Source organism: Callospermophilus lateralis, chromosome 4 (genome assembly GCF_048772815.1).
Source record: "Callospermophilus lateralis isolate mCalLat2 chromosome 4, mCalLat2.hap1, whole genome shotgun sequence".
NCBI lineage: Eukaryota > Metazoa > Chordata > Mammalia > Rodentia > Sciuridae > Callospermophilus > Callospermophilus lateralis.
Window position 1 is genome coordinate 162,906,968 of NC_135308.1, and position 21,329 is coordinate 162,928,296.

General features: G+C 63.4%; 2 protein-coding genes across 3 annotated transcripts in view; both read left to right on the forward strand.

Moving 5' to 3' along the window:
- Positions 1-5,278, forward strand: part of Prr5 (proline rich 5) — a 45,452-nt gene extending 40,174 nt beyond the window's left edge. For both annotated transcript variants that reach the window (XM_076853371.2, XM_076853372.2), the window contains 4 exons: positions 1,260-1,351; positions 1,675-1,815; positions 3,174-3,309; positions 4,601-5,278. In XM_076853371.2, the coding sequence (XP_076709486.1) occupies positions 1,260-1,351; positions 1,675-1,815; positions 3,174-3,309; positions 4,601-5,067 (836 nt within the window). In that variant the 3' untranslated portion in view covers positions 5,068-5,278. The remainder of the gene's footprint in view (positions 1-1,259; positions 1,352-1,674; positions 1,816-3,173; positions 3,310-4,600) is intronic.
- A 9,365-nt stretch (positions 5,279-14,643) lies between these two features.
- Arhgap8 (Rho GTPase activating protein 8) overlaps positions 14,644-21,329 on the forward strand; it is a 59,893-nt gene continuing 53,207 nt past the window's right edge. The window contains exon 1 of the mRNA XM_077109282.1: positions 14,644-14,664. The gene's annotated coding sequence lies outside the window, so the exon portion shown is untranslated. The remainder of the gene's footprint in view (positions 14,665-21,329) is intronic.

Genomic DNA, 21,329 nt, shown 5'->3' on the forward strand with positions numbered 1-21,329 from the left:
GGGAACTGAGGGACTTTGTGTGTGGGCAGAGTTCTGCCGCGGAGCAGGCATCCGCCCATCCCGGCCTCCCTGCTGGCCGCCTGGCCCTGGCAGCCAGGTACGGGCCACCCAGGAGGTGAGAGCTGGCCTCCCAGAGAGCAGCGGGCACCCACACGGGAGGCAGGGCCTGCTCACAGGGTTGCCCCTGGTGCCCTGCACCTACCCGGTCCTGGGGGCTTGGGGTGAGGGTGCAGGGCCCCAGGAAAGTAAGGCGAGCCGGACGAAGGCCCTTGGCTGGCCACTGCGTTCCCATGGAAACCCAGAGCTGGGCAGCCTGGCAGTGTGGCCTGGGAGGCAGGCTGACCACGTTCAGGGGCTCGCCCCCCTTCACTTAGACCCAAACACAGTCCCTCCAGGCGGCAGGGGCAGGGGACACATGCTGGGGCCTGCTCCTTCCTGCACCCCGCAGCCCGGGGCCCAGCTGTGTGCTGACTCCAGGCCCAGAGGCCAGCGCCCTGCAAGCTGCGTCTTCTGTAGGCGCCCAGAGCCAGCTTGGGGCACCTCAGCTGCCCTGTTCCTGGAGAGTCACCCACCCGCTGGACAGTGCCACTCTGCCCCAGGCCAGCAAAATGCCCACAGAGCTTGCAGGAATGCCTGCTCACACACACCCGCTTTGGGTGTTCATGTACCAGGAATGCCCCCCTCTTTGGCAGCTACCCCCTGAACCTGGCGTGGATGTCACCTCGTCAGGAGCCCTCCCTGCTGACCTGGGCACACTCCCCCTGTTTTCACAAGCAGACGGGCAGGGTGGCCAGGCCCTGGGGGGAGACCTGACACTGCAACACAGGTCACTGACCATGGAGGTCACGCCCACCCTTGTCCGGTGTCTTCCGGGCCCAGCTCCCTGCCATTAATGGGTCCTGATGTCCAGCATCGGGCCTGGCTTGGGCATGTGTTCGGCAGGCAGAAGGACGACTCCTCACCCGCCTGGCAGGGTCTTGCGGGTAGGGAGACTGAGCTGCAGCTCCTGGGGGCACACCTGTGGGGCGGGCACAGGACTGGCCGCCTGGCACTGGACTGTGTGCCGAGCACCTGAGCTTAGTCACATGGGGTCCCACTGGCTTTGGCCTGTCGTGTTCCTGTATTGTAGGCGGCAGGCTGGCACAGAGGGCAGGCACCTCTAGGGCTTGGCTTGGGCCCTCGGCTCCTCGTGCTGGGTGGGCAGAAGGATCCACTGGCGTCTGTCCGGGGCAGGCAGTGACAGCTCCTTGTGCCCACAGGACAGAAGCTGCTGGACTCCCTGGCAGAGACCTGGGACTTCTTCTTCAGTGACGTGCTGCCCACGCTGCAGGCCATCTTCTACCCAGTGCAGGTGCCCGGCCACGTGGGACAGGGTGGTGACGCGCTCCTGCCCTGGCCTTCCTGCGCTTCTCGGGACCGGCCCGTGAGAGGCAGATCAGGAGGACCCTCCGAGGCCCTGCAGAGCTGAGCAGCAGGCACCTGGCCCCGAGTGCAGGACTGTCCCTGCCAGGGGAGCCGGGAGGGCCCTGGGCTCTGTGGGAGGGGTCATCTGGGAGGACAGGAGGCACAGGGGCCCTGAGGGTCAGTGGCCCGTTCCCGTGTCCTGACCCGTAACCCGGGGTGGGTGGGGTGGAGCCCTCTTGGCGGCAGATGGGTGCAGCGCCCTGTCCGCAGGGCAAGGAGCCGTCGGTGCGCCAGCTGGCCCTGCTGCTGTTCCGGAACACCATCACTCTCAGCGTGAAGCTGGAGGACGCACTGGCCCGTGCCCATGCCCGCGTGCCGCCCGCCATTGTGCAGATGCTGCTGGTGCTGCAGGTGGGTGGCGGGGCCGCAGCCGGGCCACTGGGGAGCGCCTGGTGGGCACAGGCCATGGGAGCACCAGAGGTGGAGCTGAAGGCCAGGGTTCTGGACCCGTGACTGGGGAGAGGGAATCTGTAAGGGAGGGACAGACGAGGCCAGGAGAGGCTGCAGGTGCCCGGGAGGGAGTGGGCCAGGGCTGACCTCCTGGGCAGATGCTGTTCTTACCTCCTGTGCTGGGGGCCCACACACGGGCAGGGACCTCAGCGTCCTTCCGTTGGAGCTCACCAGCCAGCACGGCCTGGCCCACAGCAGGGCGGGACACCTGTCCAGAGGGCGGCGCTGGGCAGCTGGGTGCCTCCTGCACCCTGGCGCTCCCCATGGCCTGCCATCACCACGGGAGGCAGCAGGCACTGCCAGCCCATCTTACAGGCAGGGAAGGAGCCTCGCCCGCGAGCCTGGCCTCACGCTGGTCTTGGGCTGCCAACCCCTGCTCCTTGTTCTCAACCCCCCAGGCGCATGGAGTTCCTTTAAAGTTAGGGTCTGTCGGTCGGCCTGGGGGCAGGGGCTGGAAGGTGAGGTTGGTAGGGTCGAGAGTGACGCTGGGCCGGAGGCCTGAGGTTGTCCTGGCTGCCAAGCTGGAGGCCCACCCTGGGTGGCACTTCTAGCTGTCAGGTCTGGCTAGGCTGGGAGGTTCCAGGACCTCCCTGGGCCTGTTCCTCGTCTCTGTGGTGGAGAAAGGGGTGAGGCCCCGCAGGGCAGGTGTGAGGGCCGCGGGGAGAGTTGGAAGGCCACCTTCTGTGGTGCTGGGAGCAGCAGGCAGCTCAGGGCTGGGCTGTAGATGCCCCAGAGAACTCCATGGAGGGAGGCGGCCCTGGCCTGGGCGGCGCTGCCCCCTTGTGGCCGCCACACCTCCTGCAGCCCTCAGATGTCCCCACCTCCCCCAGGGCCACCCCTCCCACAGGCCTCTGCCTTGCCCCGCCTGCCACCTCTTCCCTCACCTTGAGAGACCTTGTCCTAGTCTCTTGCTGAACTTGTCACTGTCCTTGTCTGGGTCTCCAACTGAACCTGGCCCCTGCTGTTTCAAGCCTTGGGTGGATCTGAGGTCATAGCTGCTGGCCAGCATGTGTGGAGGGCCTCTGCTGTGTGTCCCTGAGCCCCCAGGATCACAGCTTCCCTGGGGCCCCGGGGATGGGGTCTGAGTGTGTCCACTGCTGCCTGTGCCGGGGCAGCAGGGCCCACAGGACAGGAAGCAGAACGGTGTGAACCCGCAGGACGTCCCCCGCCACCCTCCGCAGGCAGAGGCTGGGTCATCGTCCCCACATGGGCGTCACGTGCTCACTGCCTGTCCCCGTGTGACCTTCACGCTCTTGCAGGGGGTGCACGAGCCCCGGGGCGTCACGGAGGACTACCTGCGTCTGGAGGCGCTGATCCAGAAGGTGGTGTCGCCGTACCTGGGCACCTGTGGCCTCTTCTCCAGCGAGGGCCCCACCTCCCACTCCTGCATCCTGGGTAGGGGTCACCTGGGCCCTGGGCTGGGGCTGGGGTGGCCACTGTCCCCGTTCTCCTGTGGACAGGCAGGAAGTCCAGGGCCACAGCCCTGCTGTGTGGGACAGGGACACACAGAGACCCGGGGGTGGGAGTGGCACCAGGCAGGGGCAGGGATCCCCGCAGAGCCCAGGCCCACCCACACTGTGTTGGGATGGGCGGCCGCCAGGCGTCAGCCCAGAGCACGTACCTGGAGCTGGGCGAGCCCTGGGCAGGTCTTTGGTGCGAGGGAGGGGAGCTGGGGCCACCTGGCGGGCAGCAGGAGCTGGCCACCGGCCACCGTGCTGCCCTGGTCCGTTCAGTCCATGGCCCAGCCCCACCTCATGGGCTCTGGTCCAGCAGGAAAGGGAGACCAGTGAGTCCCCACAGAGACTCTGGGCTGACAGGTGGCGAGTGTCCTGGGCCAAGGGGACAGTAGTGGTACAAGGGCCACTTGGGACTCCCCTCACATCTGGAGTGGCAGCCCCATGCCCCTGGCCGCTGCATCTCGCTCAGGCAGAGACAGAACTAGGCACTGCTGGGGTGGGGCTTGGACAGGGGGACCCCAGCCCTGCTGAGGAGGGTCCTTCAGCCTCCGTGTCCAGGCAAGGCCCCGGACCACTCAGCCCTGCACCTGGTGGTCACGAGGGGACGGCAGGATGAGACCTGCCCCCCCGCCCGCCTTGTGCACAGAAGGCCAAGTTGTCCCCCTTGGCCCTCGCCCCATCCAGTCTGCTGCCCAGCACACAGTGGTCCGCAGCGGCCATCTGTGACAGGCTTTCCCTGGCTCCAAACAGCCCGACCCCCTGGCAGGGCCTTCGTCACAGCTCCAGCCACCCTGTGACTGCGTGCGCTTGTCCTCCCCTGCCCGGCATGCCAGCCTCGGGTGGGCGGGAGCCAGGTGGTCCAGGATTGCACTGGCACCTAAGATTCTAGACTAGGACGGTGGCGAGGCCAAGGCCCAAGGTCACTGTCTGGCAGGTTCTTGACACCGTCACAGTCCAGGTGAAGGCCTGAAGCTGGGCAGCTTGCTTGAGGTGCTGCTGACCGCCCGGGCTGAGGCTGGGAACACTGGTGTCCCACTGCGGGTGAAGTCCCACACCCCTCCTGGCACGGGGGACTGAGGGAATGTGGCCGGAGCCCACGTGGCCCTTCCTGCAGGGTCAGTGCTGGGCAGGCAGCGTCTGCCCAGCACAAGGGCCTGGAGCATGTAGGGTCCAGGTGCTGGGGGCAAAGGCCAGGGGCCACTAGGCCTGAAACCCTGTTCTCCCTCCAGAGAAGCGCCTGCTGCGCTCCCGCTCCGGGGACGTCCTGGCCAAGAACCCCGTGGTGCGCTCCAAGAGCTACAACACGCCGCTGCTGAACCCCGTGGCCGAGCACGAGGCGGAGGGCGCGGCGGCCGCCGGCCCTGGCATCCGCAGGCACTCGGTGTCGGAGATGACGTCCTGCCCCGAGCCCCAGGGCTTCGCTGGCTCCCCTGGCCAGGGCCCCGCAGGCACCTTCAGGGCCTCCCCGACGCCCCACTTGGGGCCCTGTGCCAGCAGACTGTACCCCCCGGCCCAGCCGCCGGCACAGGGCCCTGCCCGCGGCTCCCCGCCCTCCTCCAGCCCTGAGACCCTGGTGGACCAGACGCTGGAGTCCGCGGACTCCGACTCCGAAGGGATTTTCATTGACTTTGGCCGGGGCAGCGGCTCGGGGGTGTCCGGCTTCGAGGGGGCGGGGGGCCGGCAGAGCGTGGTGTGAGGCCAGCACTGCGTGTCCACGGGACGTGAGAGACTTTCCGCCCCAGCCTCACTAGCCCCTTTTGACCTTGTCACTGCCTCAGTCACTTTACCCCCTGGTCTGCGGAAAAGCCTTCCTGCCGCTCTGCCAGGTCCACTGGGGTGTCCCAGTGGGCGCCACCCAGGTGCCCAGCCGGCCTTGCCCACGGAGGACACGGTGGCTGCCCCGCCCACTGAGAATGTGAATCTGGTGCGGCGGAAGCCCTGAGTGCCAGGGTGCAGCAGACCCACCCTGCCCACACGCTGGGGCCACCGCCAGGCCCCCTGGGTGACAGGGAGGGGAGGAATAAACTTGTCTGCCCACTCAGCTCCTCTCTGCCCACCCCGGGCTCCTCTCTGCCCCCTCTGCCCCCCCAGGCTCCTGGTCCTCAGCCCTCCCCTTCTGCAGGGCACTCCCGGCCTGTGGCCCCATCCATCCAGTTCCTGATGGACAGCCCGGGACATCCGGGAACAGGGCCTGGGTGTAGGTCATGCCCTGTGTAACGGAGTCCAGCCCGACCTTGCCCTGGGCGTGAGCTGGCGTGGAGTTGCTGAAGCCTGGGAGGAGGTCCGGGCAGCTCCTGTCCGTCCCCCTGGCTGAGCATGGGGTGGCCTGCTGAAGGCCGCTTGGCCTGGGAGGGACTAGCTGTCCCTGCCCCACCGTCCAGCAGGTTTTCCTCAAGGCCTCGGGTGGCCAGAGTCTCCCTGCTGGCAGAAGCTGGGGAGGGGCCACTCCTGCCCTGAGGGAGAGCTGGGGGTGGTGCAGGGCCTGACCAGGCAGAGTCACTCCGAGTGGGCCTCTCTGGGCCCCTTTCGAGGGCCAGAGGTTGGTGGGGGCCGTTCTGCACCTGGTCCACCCTGGTACCCTTCAGAGCTCCCGGGAGTGACTTTCTGCTGTGGGTGGGGAGGGAATGGCCTCTGAGTGGGTGAGGGACAGCCCAGGGCAGGGTAGCCAAATGGTGGGACAGGAGGTGCCCAGGTCACAGGGTGGGGCGGGCCACTAGGTCTGCTGGAACATCTCGTAGAAACCCTGGTCCCCTGGCCCAGGTGGCCTCCACGTTGTCATCAGTGACAGGGGCACGTGCTGACCCCAGGGCTCTGGGAGCAGGTGCAGTGGGGCCACAGGCCTAACCCTGAGGAGCCCTCAGCCCAGCCGAGGTCCCCAGCTCAGCCCCATCACCCTGTCCCCCACCCAGCCTGGGGTCCCCGGTCTCTGATCCCTACACCAGGTGCCTAGTGTCCCCACGTCCTCTCTTCAGTGTGCCACACTGAGTTTCAAAGACAGAAGGGGGTCACAGGCCGGAGGCTCAGACCTGAGGGGTCTCCACAGGCAGGACGGAGAGCCCCCGAGTCCAGCAGCAGCACCTGCACCCCTCGCCGTGGTCCCCTCTGGCCTTGGAAGAGACTGGAGCTAGGTGGGGCGTGGGGGTCCCGGCCACCCACCACAGTCCATCTCCAGCCCCGGGAGGCACCTCTGTCCCTCTCCCACCATGTTCCAGCCCTGGGAGGTCCCTGACGTCCCGGGCTTGCCGAGGAGTGGGACGGCAGGTGGGCTGGTGCCGGGAGCTCCTGAGCGTCACCTGGGCGCGGCCAGCGGGCCGTTTGCTCTGCCTCTCAGGACGGGGTCCCAGGAACTCGTTCCTCTGTCTTCTGTGGTGTGGGTGCTGCTGCGGTCTCGGGAGCCCCTGCCCCATCTCATTTCAGCCACGTGCTGGGGGGTCCCTGTGAGCAGCCCTGGGATGCCACCAGCCACCCTGTAGCCTTGGGGACAGATGCACCAAAAGTTGTCTAAAATGAAAAGTCCGGCTGAGAGCCGCATCGACAGCGCGTGCGGCCCCGGGGGTGCCCCTTCCCGCAGCAGGGGGTGCTGTGCTCCTGTGGGCCGCCCCCTCCGCCTTCGACCCCATTTTGGCTTCCTTCTGTGAAGGCCCATCTCCACCCAGGGCAGGGCTTCAAGACAGGAGGGGGACTCAGTCCACTGCACCTGGGTGGTGGCCTTCTAGGCCCACCCTGGGAGCTGGGGGAGGGTCATCGTGGGGACCTGTAACCCACCCAGGTCACACGAGCCTTGTCCCCAGTGTGGCAGGGGCCGCTGGGGAGGTCGCTTAGGGAGCCAGGTGGGCCTTGCCTACAAGCCCCCTTCTGAGAGTGGACATCTGCTGAGTGCGTGGGGACGGGGGAGCGCCTGTGAGGAACGTCCACCAGAAACCCCAAAGAGCAAGGTCAGGAGCAGAGGCCATCTGTGATTTCCCGTTCAACCATGAAAGTAATGTCTGACTTGTGATTAAAGAACACCTGGCACAGAGGTGCACGCCTGTGATCGCAGCGCTCAGGAGGCTCAGGCTGGAAGATCACAAGTCCAAGGCCAGCCTCAGCAACTCTGCAACACCCTGTCTCAAAACAGAATGTCAAGTGGGCTGTGGGTGTGTCGCTCGGTGGGTAAGCACCCTGGGTCCCGTGGAAGGGAGGGGGACAGATTCTGGGAGTCACCCAAAGGAATTGAAGCAAGGCCCAGAGGTGTTTATATCCAGGTTGATAGCATCCTTCTAGAGTCAAAGGCAGAGAACCCTGCGCCCATCGACGGCTGAGTGGGTAAACAGAAGGTGATATTCCATACAATGGAATATTATTTAGTCTGAAAAAGGAAGGAAATTCTGATTATACTAAAATTGGATGAGTCTTAAGGACATTATACTAAGTAAAATGAGCCAGTCACAACCCCACGATACCGTGTGATTCCACTATATGAAGTACCAAGAGGAGTCGGGGGTCATAGTGACCCAGTAGCAGTGGTTACTGGGGAGCGGATTAGAGTTTCAGTTTTGCAAGATGAAATTCTGGAGATTGCTTGGCCGTTGAGCCACATCTCCAGATAGGGTCTCGCTAAGTTGCTTAGAGCCTCACTAACTTGCCAAGCCTGGCCTTAAACTTGTGATCCTCCTGCCTCAGCCTCCTCAGTTGCTGGGATTCCAGGTGTGCACCACTGCACTCAACAACAATGTGAACGTATTTAACGCCACAGAACTGTACCTATCAGGAGGGGACAGGGCCTCGCTGTACTGCCCGGGCTGGTCTCCACCTCCTGGGCTCAAACCAGCCTCCCAAGTAGCTGGGGCTACCATGTGGGCCACCTGCTGAGCCTGAGCGGTAGACTTAAGATGGTCACAGTGGTGAATTCCGAGTGGTGTACACTTCATCACAAATCCTTTTTTTAAAAACACGGAAGGGAGGGAGGGGAGAGAGCCTTCCTCCCTGGCGCTTCTCCAGGGCTGCTTCCCTGCCGGGCTCTGGGCTGCCCCAACCCCGTGGCCCTCTGCTGCAGGGGCCGGCGCTCCAGCCTGTGCAGTGGCCCTGGGCAGTGCCCTAGAGGCCTTGAGAAGCGCGAGGCTGCCAGGCACACACTGGAGATGGGCCACCAACAATGGCACCTCCTACAGAGGCCTGTGCTTCCCAGGACCCTTGGGGTGGGGAGGGGGGATGTGACCAGCTCTGGCCAGCGAGTCCTGGGAGGAAGAGACACGGGGCCCTGGAGCCAGAGCATTATCTGTGGACAGAGCCCTTCCTGGCTCCTTCCCTCGTTGGGTGTAGGGACTGGCACGCTCCAGTGCACCGGTGTGGCTGGCAGCCCTGAGGGCGAGCTCGTGACCGCAGCATCACCTGGCCAGACCCCGCCACACCTCCTCTTTCCTGGGCTCTAGAGGCCGGTGGTCCTTGAATGGGGAGGCCAGTGTGGGGCGTGGCCTTCTGTGTGCTGTGCACGTCGCACACCCCCACGGGACAGGCGGAGCCAGGGCCACCATTCCAAGTTGGTCGCCGTGTGAGACTGAGCAGGTCACCGTCTGAGTTCGTCCCTCCATAACAGGGACCTTTCCAGATGCCGAATTCTTGCCCTTCCACGTGCCATGGACTCCCGTCAGAGCAGGGCCGGGGACTGCGGCCCGAGGACGGACTCTGCACAGATGGCAAGGCGCACAGCAGACCTGTGCTCCCCGGGTTCTGTGGCTCAGCAGTGGACTGAAGGTGTCCCCGGGAGGCCCACTGGGTGACCGCTGGTGCAGAGCTGCCCGCCAGCCTTGAGACCTAAGTGGTCTGCAGGAGTGTTGCCCGCCCTTCCCCTCACAGGACACTCCCAGCTGTGTTGGTGGAGGGGACGGCAGGTGGTGTGACGCGGAGCTGGGACCAGGCAAGCCGCTGGTGCAGAGGAGGAGCAGGATGGTGGGAGCCCCTGGTGCTCCCCACAGGCGCAGCTTCCAGGAACAATGCCCCCCAGGGACAGTCCATGGGGACAGCAGTCACCCTAGGGGGAGTGTCCCGTAAGACAGGTGCCCTGCTGCATCGGGGTGCCCCCACTGCCCGGGGAGCCTCGCCAAGGGTGCCTTCGTGGGCGGCACCAGACCCACAGCAGCCACCGGCCACAGTGACCAGTGTCCAGGGTTCTTGGCCTGCATCCTGTGGCCTCCCACCGCCCAAGCTGGACATTCCAGCCTGAGGTATGCCAGGGCGTCCCCTCTCAGGGTGGACACTACAGTGGTGGAGCCAGTCACTGCCTGGGTCCTGGTGGCCAAGGGGGTGGTTGAACCTGTTGTCTCCCACCTTAGGACAGTGAAATTGGTAAGGAGGGGAATTCTAGTGTCACAAGGGCATCTGAAAGGTGGCACCACCAATGCCCAACCATAAAGGTGAAGGGGCATTGAGAGCAGGGCTTGCTCAGCTGCCCATCACTGGGCACCAGTTCCGGTGCCTCAGGAGGCTGAGGCAGGAGGATCGCAAGTTCAAACCAGCCTCAGCAGAAAACAAGGCACCAAGCAACTCAGTGAGACTCTTGTCTCTAAATAAAATGCAAAATAGGGCTGGGGGTGTGGCTCAGTGGTCCAGTGTCCCCCCCACACACAAAGGAATTCAATCATCAGGCCCAAGGGGCCCAGAAATCCACACACACACACACACACACACACCCCTCTGCTGTCAGCTCTAGAATAAAGGGTCCGGGGCTTGGGTCTGAGCTTGGCCACCCAGCCGTGAAGCCAGCCCTGAACACACGGTCCCCGTGTCCTGGCGCACGGAGGAGAGCGCTGGAAGTCGGTGGTGATCTCCTTTGGGTCAAGCTGGCTGCCACCCACGCATCGGCTGGGAAATGTGGGTTCCGTGGTTTAATAAGGTCAGGACAGGCCAAGAGTCCGTGGGAGCCGCTGGCCGGGCGAGCTCTTTGGGGGAAAATAAACGGGTTGCCAGGACCTTGGAGGCGGCCTGTCTTTCCTGTCTCCCACTCTTCCCCCCCAGCGCTTGTCAGAGTGGAGTTTGCTGCTGGGGGAACCAACTCCGACTTCACAGACATTTGCAAGAGCAAATTTAATAAAGCTGGGAATAATGCTGCTCAGATGCAATTCTTCCATTTTGCATTATTATTCTTTCTTTTCTATGGCAAAGCATTTGAAATGCCAGGAGTTATTGTTATAGCAACAAAGGAAATGACTGACTGGTTGATGACTGATTAGAGGCGCTGGGGGATCCAAGGAAGGCTCTAAGGGAGCGCCTGGGCTGACTCCTTTTCTGTTTCTCTTTCCTCTTCTTGTGAGTGGCGGCCACACCTGCGTTCCTGGCCACACAATCACTCTGCAGCATTGCTTTATTGCATGTATGTTATATCACGAAGCTAGGGTTGTGGAATTTGTATGAGATTTTTCACAAAACACAGATGCACGGAGGGAGGTGGCCTCACATCTGTTAATGTCATGAAATTAAACCGCCAGCCGAGACTGACTGGGTGCCGGAGGGGGTTTCTCTTATTTTTGTCCAAAGTTGACTTTTAAAACACAAAACCTGAAAATTATCTTTCTTCCCCAAAGGACCAATCTGACCGTAGTGATTCCTTAAAATTGACGTTCACAGGACTGGGGTGCAGCTCCGCGGAGAGCACCTGCCAAGCAGGCACAAGCCAGGGTTGGAGCCCCAGCACCTCAAAAAAATAAAGGGTTTCGTATCAAGAGAGGAAAAGAGAAATCAGCACAAAGCACTGAATGAAATGCTTCTCTAAGACATCTCAGTTTCCTTGTCATGTTTTGAGAGGAACAAATGTGCCACCTAGCTGGAGCTCAGACCCACTTGCTAATCAGACGTCACTGCTGAGCACGGGTGCACACCTGTAATCCCAGCAGCTGGGGAGGGGGACTGTAAATTCAGCAGTTTAGCAAGGCCCTCAGTGATTTAGCAGTTTCGGGAACAGCAGGTGAATAATTCTGTAAAATGGCCCCTGGGCTCGCCCCACACGCTTTCTTTTCCAGGAAGCAATTTACCGGCAGCCCTGCCTGACCTAAGGGGACAGGATAGGTCACATTCCTCAGCAAACTACCTGTTGGCTGAGGGAGAGATGCAGGCCCAAAATGGTGTGGGTAAGAGAAACCCTACTTGGGTGACTTCCCTGAAGGAGGACACTTTGGGGACCAGATCCTGAAACTCTGGGAGATAGGAATCGTTGACCATAAAGTCTGTAAGAACGGACGGTTAAGAACCCAGTTAGAGGGGCCGGGCCGGGGCTCAGCGGCAGAGCGCTGCCTGGCACGCGGGAGGCGCTGGGCTTGACCCTCCGCTCCACACACAAATAAATACTTAAATAAAACAGAAAGAAAAAGAGTCCAATTAGGGCACCTAAAGTCGCCGTGACGGTGGGGACTTGAAAGTGTGATGTCACCTGCTGTCAGTCAAAAGTCAAGAGGGAAGGACCCTCTGGAACCTTCTCTGGGATCCCCAGTAAAACTGGGTGCAGGAGAGGCACCTTGTCCTTCTCTGAGAGGGCCCGCTCTCTCCTGGAGAGTGTCCCCTTTCCCTCCTCCTGCCCCTCAGTGCACTCCTGCTGCTACTCCACCTCTGACATCTTTCTAACATGGTCGCAAGAATCGGAGCTTAAAGGGGGTCTTCAAGGTGCCCCCGTTTCTTGGAGGGTCCCAGCTCCGAAACAGCAGGACCCTGTCTCAAAATAAAACAAAAAAGTGGGGGGGGGGCTGGGGACGTGGCTCTGTGGTTAAGTGCCCCTGGGTTCAATCCCTGGTCCACAAAAGAAAAGAATCAGCCGTCACCGCACTTCTGTGCCCTGTCACATCCGCGTCCACCCCACCTCCACCCTGGTCCTCTGGGTGGACAAGCGTAGAACAACCAGCCCACGCTGGGTCCTGACAGGCCACGGGAAGGGAGGTGGCAGCTGGAGCTGAGAGGATGTAGCCAGGGCGTCCATCAGCCAGACATCCTTGTGGACCGGAGGTGGTGCCGCTGTGGAGGGCTGGCCCCAGGCACTGTCAGTCCCCTCGAGGACTCTCTTATTTCATTGTGACCTTTAGCCAGTGGTGAGGACCTGACTCTAGGGAGGACAGCGTCTTGGGCTGCCTGACTCCCTCACGCCCCCAGTGATTGTGTGTCTCAGGAACAACAAATTAGAGGTCTTCCTGGGTTTTCTTCTGCTGGTGTTACCAGATCATTCGGCAATTTGGCCAAAAAGTGTAAGAATATTCTGTTAGAGGATGCCTTGACCCTGAGGAATAGAAAAGGCACAGTGGCTTCAACAATAGGAGAGTTGTTTTTGTGCATTTAGCTGAAGTCCAGGGGTCGGCCAAGCTTCAGGGTAGGTTTGATCCAGGAACTCTGAAATGTCACCAAGGACATTCCTTGCCATTTTTGCTTCATCCTAAGCCTAGATCCCTTAGTGGTCACAGGATGGCTTCCTAGTGAAGGAGTCAGGACATACTACCCCCAAAAAACATGCACCATGGCATTTGAGGAAATAGAAGCAGGAAGGTCACTCTCAAGAGCCTTCCCATTTCCTTTCTTCCCTGATCATCTGGGAGGTGCCTACTTACACCCAGAGGAAAGTGACATCCTTATCTCCCAAGACCCGGGGACACAGAGAAGAATCTGACTAGACCGGCCATGCAGACTTCCTATCACAAGTCCCGTTCCCCACCACCACCTGCTCTGCACCCAACCTGAGCATAACACACACGCGTCCCTGTGTCTTCAGGTCTTCGTCTCTTAGGAGGGCTCCGCGTCACACACACACATTAGTCTGTACACTGCGCTTTTGTTAATCTGCCTTTTGTTTTAGGGACACAGCTGTGAGCCCAGAGGAGGATGAGTAGGAGATTCTTGTCCCCAGTGCTGGGGCTCTCAGTGTGCCAAACCTCCTCATCCAGGCCGGGGGAGAGGCAGCCAGCAGGGTCTTCTCTTTCCCCACCCACGCAGGCCTCGTCCAGCAGGATACTCTGCCACGGTGGCCAGTGAGGGCCTGTGCTGGTGGGCTTAGCCCTGATATCTGGAAACTCAAGCAGTGGCTGTGGCAGGGGCTATTTATGCCCACTGTCCCCTGCAATCAGATCACCCCACTAGAGGGGCTGTAGGGCCAATCACCCCAACTGTCTCGGCTGATGTGTGCTGGCTACCAGGGACTGTGAGACCCTGGAGCTGCCCACAGCCATGTGGGACAGCGGGGGACTGTGGAGCTGCCCAGCAGCATGAGGGATGGGGAGGAGACGGACACCTGGAGGATCCTCAGGAAGGGCCCCTGGCTGCTGTGCTGAAGCAGAAGCTGGGAGGGGCCTGACCCAGGGCTGCGTGAGGGACATGGTGGCATCTGAGGCCTTTGGAAGGAGGAGCCACCAGGGCTTCACCATGGCCCACATGTGGGTGCCAAGGATTTGGATGGGGCCAATGGAAGAAGGAGATGGGAAGGCAGGAGAGGGACCCTGGGGACCCTGGAGCCCCTGAGCTGCTGGCCAAGACCTCCAGGCCCAGGTGTCCTGCAGGCTGGTAGAAGTAGGAGCCTGGGGTTGGGGAGGAGTCAGTAAGGGGTCATCAGGGTGCAGACAGCGGGGGCTGGGTGAGATGTGCGCCCCTGGTGGACAAATGTGGGTGGAAGGAGGCAGGGCCATGGATGGATGTGGATCTTCAGAGGCCAGGCAGACTGGGACCAGGCCACTAGGAGGCACAGGCCATGCAGCCAGAGCGGTGGGCAGCGGAAGGGCCTTGGCACACCCACCCTCTGAGCCCCATCTTGTGGAGCTGCACAGGGAAATATCACAGGACATCGAAGAGTCCTCTGCTGAGCCCTGGGGGGACAAGGCACCTCCAGTGTTCTGAGCCCCCGGCTGGGGCCTCGGGATTAAGTCTCCCCAGTCATGAGCTGGCCCAGCATGCGACCCTCAGGGTGGGGGCAGTGACGTGCCCATGGGCAGGAGGCGAACCTCCCTGCCCCTCAGCCCCACAGGGACCCCTCGGCACCCGGGGTAGTCGCTTCGGGGGCCCCCTGGGTGGTTTCCCCTCGAGTACGCGCAGATCGCACCCTTGGCTCCTCCTTGACCTGGCGCATCCTTGACCTGGGCGGCGAGGAAGGCGCGCGGGTGCGATGCGGGAGGGACGCGCGAGGCGGAGGCCGGGCGCCAGCTGCAGAGCGCTGGGACCTCGGAGCTGGCCGGGAGGAGCCACCTGCGGTGGCCGCGAAGGCGAGGGCGAGGGGCGGGGCGAGGGCGAGGGGCGGGGCCTGTCCAGGAGCGGCGTCCGGGGCGTGGTCAGTGAGCCTGGGACGCGCGGAGGCCAGGTGAGTCGCGACGCGCTCGCGGGGCCCCCGGGGGACCGGCCCGCAAGGGGACGCGTGGCGCGCACGGCCTCCGGCGGCCCTGGGCGCGCTGCCCTCGCCTCTGCCCGCCCCCTCCCGCCGTGTCCGTCCCCCATCGTCCTCCCGTCGCCGCTTTTCCCGGACGAGGGGCGCTCTGACGCGCGGCTAGCGCGCTGCACGGGCCCCCGGCTCGGCGCCCCAATCTGCCAGCTGGTGTCACCGCTCAGCTTCGCAGAGGAGGCGGCCGGGCGCGCGGAGTCAAACCGGGGCCGGGCCGGGCCGCGCCGCCAGCGCCACACACGGCGGCCGAGCCCGAGCCAGAGGTGCAGACCATCGGCCGGCCTCGGGTGGCCGCCGGCCTCTGGCGCCGCCGGGGGAGCCAGGGGGGAGCCAGCGCTGGCTGCTTTCACTTTCCCTGAGCCCTGGCGCGGAGTGTCCCGCCTCGAGGGAGCTTTGGGGCCCCTGCAGGAGGACTGCGGAGGCCGCTGGGGGAGGGGTGGAATTCCTGAGTCCTCCTTAGGCCTCAGTGGGGACCGCCCGGCTGCCTGGTGGCTGCCCTCTTAGGTGCCGTGACAGAAGCTGTGAATTCTCCGCTTCCTTCTGTCGGTGGGACGCAGTGTCCAAGTGAGAGCTCAGAACTTCCCTGGCGCAGCCATCTGGAAGCAGAGGTCCCCCGAGCTGGCCTCCGTGCGGGGGTTTCAGGACCGTGTGGTGAGGTCCTTGGGCAATGCCTTGGCTGACCCTTCCCCCTACCGCTGCCAGCGGGGGAGGGGCGCCTGGGCTGAGCCCAGCCTGGTCCCTGGTCTCAGGGCTCAGGGCCTGAACCCTGAGTGATAGAAGTCAGAGGCTGGGGAGGCCAGGGAGGGCCTCCCGCAGGAACTGAGCAGGCAGTGGTGTCTAGATGGCCAGGAGGGTTCAAGGTGTGTGGGGCCTACCTGACAGTGGGGTGGGCGCACTCGATAAATATCACAGAGTCATTGAAATGTGGAAGGCCAAGGCTGGGCATCCCTGGCAAAGTTCCGCTGCCCCAGGGGTGCAGATGGTCAGGGTGCAGTTCAAGAGGGGACGTGAAGAGCTCTGGTCACCTGGAGGTGCGTGCTGTTCTCTTTCCCTCAGTGGAAGCCCACCCGTCCCCCGATTCTACCCTCATCTCACTGGTGGGGAAACCGAGGCACAGGCAGCTGGCAGGCGGGGGTCGCGGAGGAGTCAGGAAGCACCCTGCTGGCCAGCCGGTCATCCCCTGCTCACCCAGCCTCCCAAGGCTGGTCTTCTCAGATGAGGAGTCTGAGGCAGAGAGGGCTAGTCACACTGTGGCTGGGTGGAAAGCCAGGCTCAGGAGCCAGCTGTGGTGTGGGGACAGGGTCCCCACCCTCCCCACTGCCCCCAGGTGGAGGTGGCAGGCTGGTAAGGGAGACCCTGGAAGGCTGCAGGTGTCTGCCCTCAAGTCCATATGAAAGTACCACCGGGCAGAACAGTGATGTTTTCCATTTCTTTCCGGATAAATTGTTTAGCTCCCACCTCGAGATGCCCAGGTTAAACCTGACGCTCAAGGAGGAAGACGCACCCACTGAGGGCGGGGCAGTGGTGAGGTACACAGTGCCCCTGTCCCCCCGCAGGGCAGTGGTGAGTGTGCACAGGGCCCCTGTCCCCCCGCAGGGCAGTGGTGAGGTACACAGTGCCCCTGTCCCCCCGCAGGGCAGTGGTGAGTGTGCACAGGGCCCCTGTCCCCCCGCAGGGCAGTGGTGAGGTACACAGTGCCCCTGTCCCCCCGCAGGGCAGTGGTGAGTGTGCACAGTGCCCCTGTCCCCCCGCAGGGCAGTGTTGAGGTACACAGTACCCCTGTCCCCCCCGCAGGGCAGTGGTGAGGTACACAGTGCCCCTGTCCCCCCGCAGGGCAGTGGTGAGGTACACAGTGCCCCTGTCCCCCCGCAGGGCAGTGGTGAGGTACACAGGGCCCCTGTCCCCCCGCAGGGCAGTGTTGAGGTACACAGTGCCCCTGTCCCCCCACAGGGCAGTGGTGAGCGTGCACAGTGCCCCTGTCCCCCCGCAGGGCAGTGGTGAGGTACACAGGGCCCCTGTCCCCCCGCAGGGCAGTGGTGAGGTACACAGTGCCCCTGACCCCCCCCAGGGCAGTGGTGAGCGTGCACAGTGCCCCTGTCCCCCCACAGGGCAGTGGTGAGCGTGCACAGTGCCCCTGTCCCCCCACAGGGCAGTGGTGAGGTACACAGTGCCCCTGTCCCCCCGCAGGGCAGTGGTGAGGTACACAGTACCCCTGTCCCCCCGCAGGGCAGTGGTGAGGTACACAGTGCCCCTGTCCCCCCGCAGGGCAGTGGTGAGGTACACAGTACCCCTGTCCCCCCGCAGGGCAGCGGTGAGTGTGCACAGTGCCCCTGTCCCCCCGCAGGGCAGTGGTGAGGTACACAGTGCCCCTGTCCCCCCGCAGGGCAGTGGTGAGGTACACAGTGCCCCTGTCCCCCTGCAGGGCAGCGGTGAGGTACACAGTGCCCCTGTCCCCCGCAGGGCAGTGGTGAGGTACACAGTGCCCCTGTCCCCCCACAGGGCAGCGGTGAGGTACACAGTGCCCCTGTCCCCCCGCAGGGCAGTGGTGAGTGTGCACAGGGCCCCTGTCCCCCCACAGGGCAGTGGTGAGGTACACAGTGCCCCTGTCCCCCCGCAGGGCAGTGGTGAGGTACACAGTGCCCCTGTCCCCCACAGGGCAGTGGTGAGGTACACAGTGCCCCTGTCCCCCCGCAGGGCAGTGGTGAGGTACACAGTGCCCCTGTCCCCCCGCAGGGCAGTGGTGAGTGTGCACAGTGCCCCTGTCCCCCCGCAGGGCAGTGGTGAGGTACACAGTGCCCCTGTCCCCCCGCAGGGCAGTGGTGAGGTACACAGTGCCCCTGTCCCCCCGCAGGGCAGTGGTGAGGTACACAGGGCCCCTGTCCCCCCGCAGGGCAGTGGTGAGGTACACAGTGCCCCTGTCCCCCCGCAGGGCAGTGGTGAGGTACACAGTGCCCCTGTCCCCCCGCAGGGCAGCGGTGAGGTACACAGGGCCCCTGTCCCCCGCAGGGCAGTGGTGAGGTACACAGTGCCCCTGTCCCCCCGCAGGGCAGTGTTGAGGTACACAGTGCCCCTGTCCCCCCGCAGGGCAGTGGTGAGGTACACAGTGCCCCTGTCACCCCGCAGGGCAGTGGTGAGGTACACAGTACCCCTGTCCCCCCGCAGGGCAGTGTTGAGGTACACAGTGCCCCTGTCCCCCCGCAGGGCAGCGGTGAGGTACACAGTGCCCCTGTCCCCCCGCAGGGCAGCGGTGAGGTACACAGTGCCCCTGTCCCCCCGCAGGGCAGCGTTGAGGTACACAGTGCCCCTGTCCCCCCGCAGGGCAGCGGTGAGGTACACAGTGCCCCTGTCCCCCCGCAGGGCAGCGTTGAGGTACACAGTGCCCCTGTCCCCCCGCAGGGCAGCGTTGAGGTACACAGTGCCCCTGTCCCCCCGCAGGGCAGTGGTGAGGTACACAGTGCCCCTGTCCCCCCGCAGGGCAGTGGTGAGTGTGCACAGTGCCCCTGTCCCCCCGCAGGGCAGTGGTGAGGTACACAGGGCCCCTGTCCCCCCGCAGGGCAGTGGTGAGCGTGCACAGTGCCCCTGTCCCCCCGCAGGGCAGTGGTGAGGTACACAGTACCCCTGTCCCCCCGCAGGGCAGTGGTGAGCGTGCACAGTGCCCCTGTCCCCCACAGGGCAGTGGTGAGGTACACAGTGCCCCTGTCCCCCCGCAGGGCAGTGGTGAGGTACACAGTGCCCCTGTCCCCCCGCAGGGCAGTGGTGAGCGTGCACAGTGCCCCTGTCCCCCCGCAGGGCAGTGGTGAGGTACACAGTGCCCCTGTCCCCCCGCAGGGCAGTGGTGAGGTACACAGGGCCCCTGTCCCCCGCAGGGCAGTGGTGAGCGTGCACAGTGCCCCTGTCCCCCCGCAGGGCAGTGGTGAGGTACACAGTGCCCCTGTCCCCCCGCAGGGCAGTGGTGAGGTACACAGGGCCCCTGTTCCCCGCAGGGCAGTGGTGAGTGTGCACAGGGCCCCTGTCCCCCGCAGGGAAGTGGTGAGCGTGCACAGTGCCCCTGTCCCCCCGCAGGGCAGCGGTGAGGTACACAGTGCCCCTGTCCCCCCGCAGGGCAGCGGTGAGGTACACAGTGCCCCTGTCCCCCTGCAGCAGCGGGAGTCTCCCTGGACTTCTGGCAGCCAGTGCTGTTCAGATTTGGGGGTTCTCCGAGGACAGTGGACTGGCCAAGGGGCTTTTGCTCAGTCATCTCTCTGGGTATGTGTCCCCTCTCAGGAGCATGCTAAGCCAGCAGGCTGTGGTGGCCCCTGCCAGGCTGTGTGATCTGAAGTCAGCTGCTAGCCTGTCTGTCTGCTCCTCGTAAGTGGGGACAGCGTTCTTTCCTACTCACAGGGCTCCCGGGACGTTCAACGAGTGGGCTGAATGTCCACAGGGAGGACTCCATTCTGAGTCTTTGTGCTGCTGGCCATGGGAGCAGCTCTTAGGGAGATGAGGAGCTGCGGGCAGCAGGTCCCTTCCACGCAGGCCACCTATGTAAGAAGTGAAATGTCCGTTTGAGGGGAGGAAGGAACTGGTCTGGCTGGTCGGGATTCCAGAACCTCCTGGGAGCCACGCCCCCACCCCCCTTGGTCATAAGATTGGAACTAACCAGGGAACCCTGAAGGACAAGGGCTGGGCCGCCTGGGCCTGGTTTGTGGTCTGCCGGAGGACCGAGCCTGGACCCCGGGGGCTGCCCAGTGCCTCCTGCCTGGGCCCTGTGCTGTCTGGGACCCCAGCCCTGCAGCAGGCTCCTGCCTTCTCTCCAGCCCCCGTGCCCACCCTGGAGGACACTCTGCATTAACATAGAAGGTTTATTGATTCAAGTTTTCCTTTTAACTTACGGAGAATTTCCGATATTCAGAGGGCAGCAGGATGAGGAGGGCCCTAGGCTGGGCGCCTGCCTCTGCCCACTCCTGCCCACTCCTGCCCACTCCTGCCCACTCCTGCCCACTCCTGCCCCTAGGTCATTTGCAAGTAGTTCCCAGACCTTGGCCTCCATAAATATCGTAGTGAGAATTGTCACTTTTTAAAAGTTATTTCTCCCAACTTTATAAGGTGTAATTGGTGAGTGAAAATCGTACGTGTTCACGGGGCTCAGCGTGAGGTTTTCCGACACGCGTGCGTTGCGAAATGGCGAGATCAAGCTCAAACCCGTTTTTGAAACATGACTGCGATACTTTTATGCTTAAGACGACTCACAAGAAGCCCTCCTTCCCTCCCGTGCCCACTCGGCATGCAGACTCCCAGTCACTTCGCGTCTCCCAGTTGCTTTTCGGTTTTTGGAACATCAGGATCCAAACGAGGCCCACGAGTTGTGGTCGCCCTTCCCAAGCCCTCGAGCCCAAGCCTCTGCTCCCCGGGGACCCCCCCACTTCCACCCCCCTGAGAACGGGCACCTGAGACGGGCGCCTGAGCCGGCCTCATGGGGGGACGTCACTGGCCAGTCCTCCTGGGAGCCGCCTGGTGTTCACAGGTGGGGCTGACAGGTGAGGAGGCAGCGTCTGAGCAGGTGCCACTCATCGGGGTGACCTGGGCCCCCTGTGACACTCTGTCCCCGCCGCCTACTCACAGCAGCCAGCTCAGGAGCCAGGGGCCTTCACCCAGAGGTCTGGGGTAGTGGGACCTGGTCACAGAGGACTCAGACTTGCCTTGAACTGCCCTGAGCCCGCTGTATTGAGGGGTGGCGTTTGACCTGGCCCACCTGTAGCCAGGGCTTTCTGTGAAGCGGCATCTGCAGGTCAGGGTGCGCCTGGGGGGCCTTTGAGGATTCCCCTTTAGTTTCTGAGGACCAGTGACAGCTATACTTGAATTCAGACAGAATGACTGACCTGCACCTTGGCCAACCATGACAGCAGGAGCCACCTCTGAATCACGGGTCTCTCCTCTGTGCAGGGGCCTGTGTTTCAGGTGCAAAGGCCCTGAGGCAGGAGCAGCTCAGTGTGTGGGAAGAGCAGTCCGGAGGCGCGTGGCTAGCGCAGAGGAGGGTGGCGGTGGCACGACGGGCCAGGTGAGAGGGTCCTTCAGACTCTGGCAGGGGTTTGGATCTTATTCCAAGAGCTCTAGGAAGCCCTTGACATAAAGAGGGCTACTTGGGAGGGCTTCTTAGGCCTTGGGATGGTCAAGTTTGGAGTCAGGGGACAGGTGGGAGCCTGAGGTGTGGCTTGGGATGGAGAGAGCACAGGACGGAGCCCCCCTCAGGGCAGAGGTGGGGTCCAGGATCCACCCCCAGGCCTGAGTGTGAGCAGTAGCGACTGTGGCCGAGCCCCAGTGGCCCCCGACTCAGGAACAGAGCAAGCAGGGCAGGAGGTGGGGGTGGCCCTCAGCAGACGGTCCAGGGGCCCCCAGGGGTGTGGACAGGCCCCAGCAAGGTGGGGAAGCAGGTCCGCTCATTGGATGTCCTGCCCGGTTCTAGGGCCTCCTCCCCCACCTGGACAGTGGTGGGCACAGGCCGCCTGCCTGCCAGCAGGAGGCCCTGAGGTGGGTGGTACGGGTGGTCAGTGGGGTCTGGTCCACAGATTAGGGGCACAGCGGACACAAAAGGGAGAAAATTGCTCGTCGTG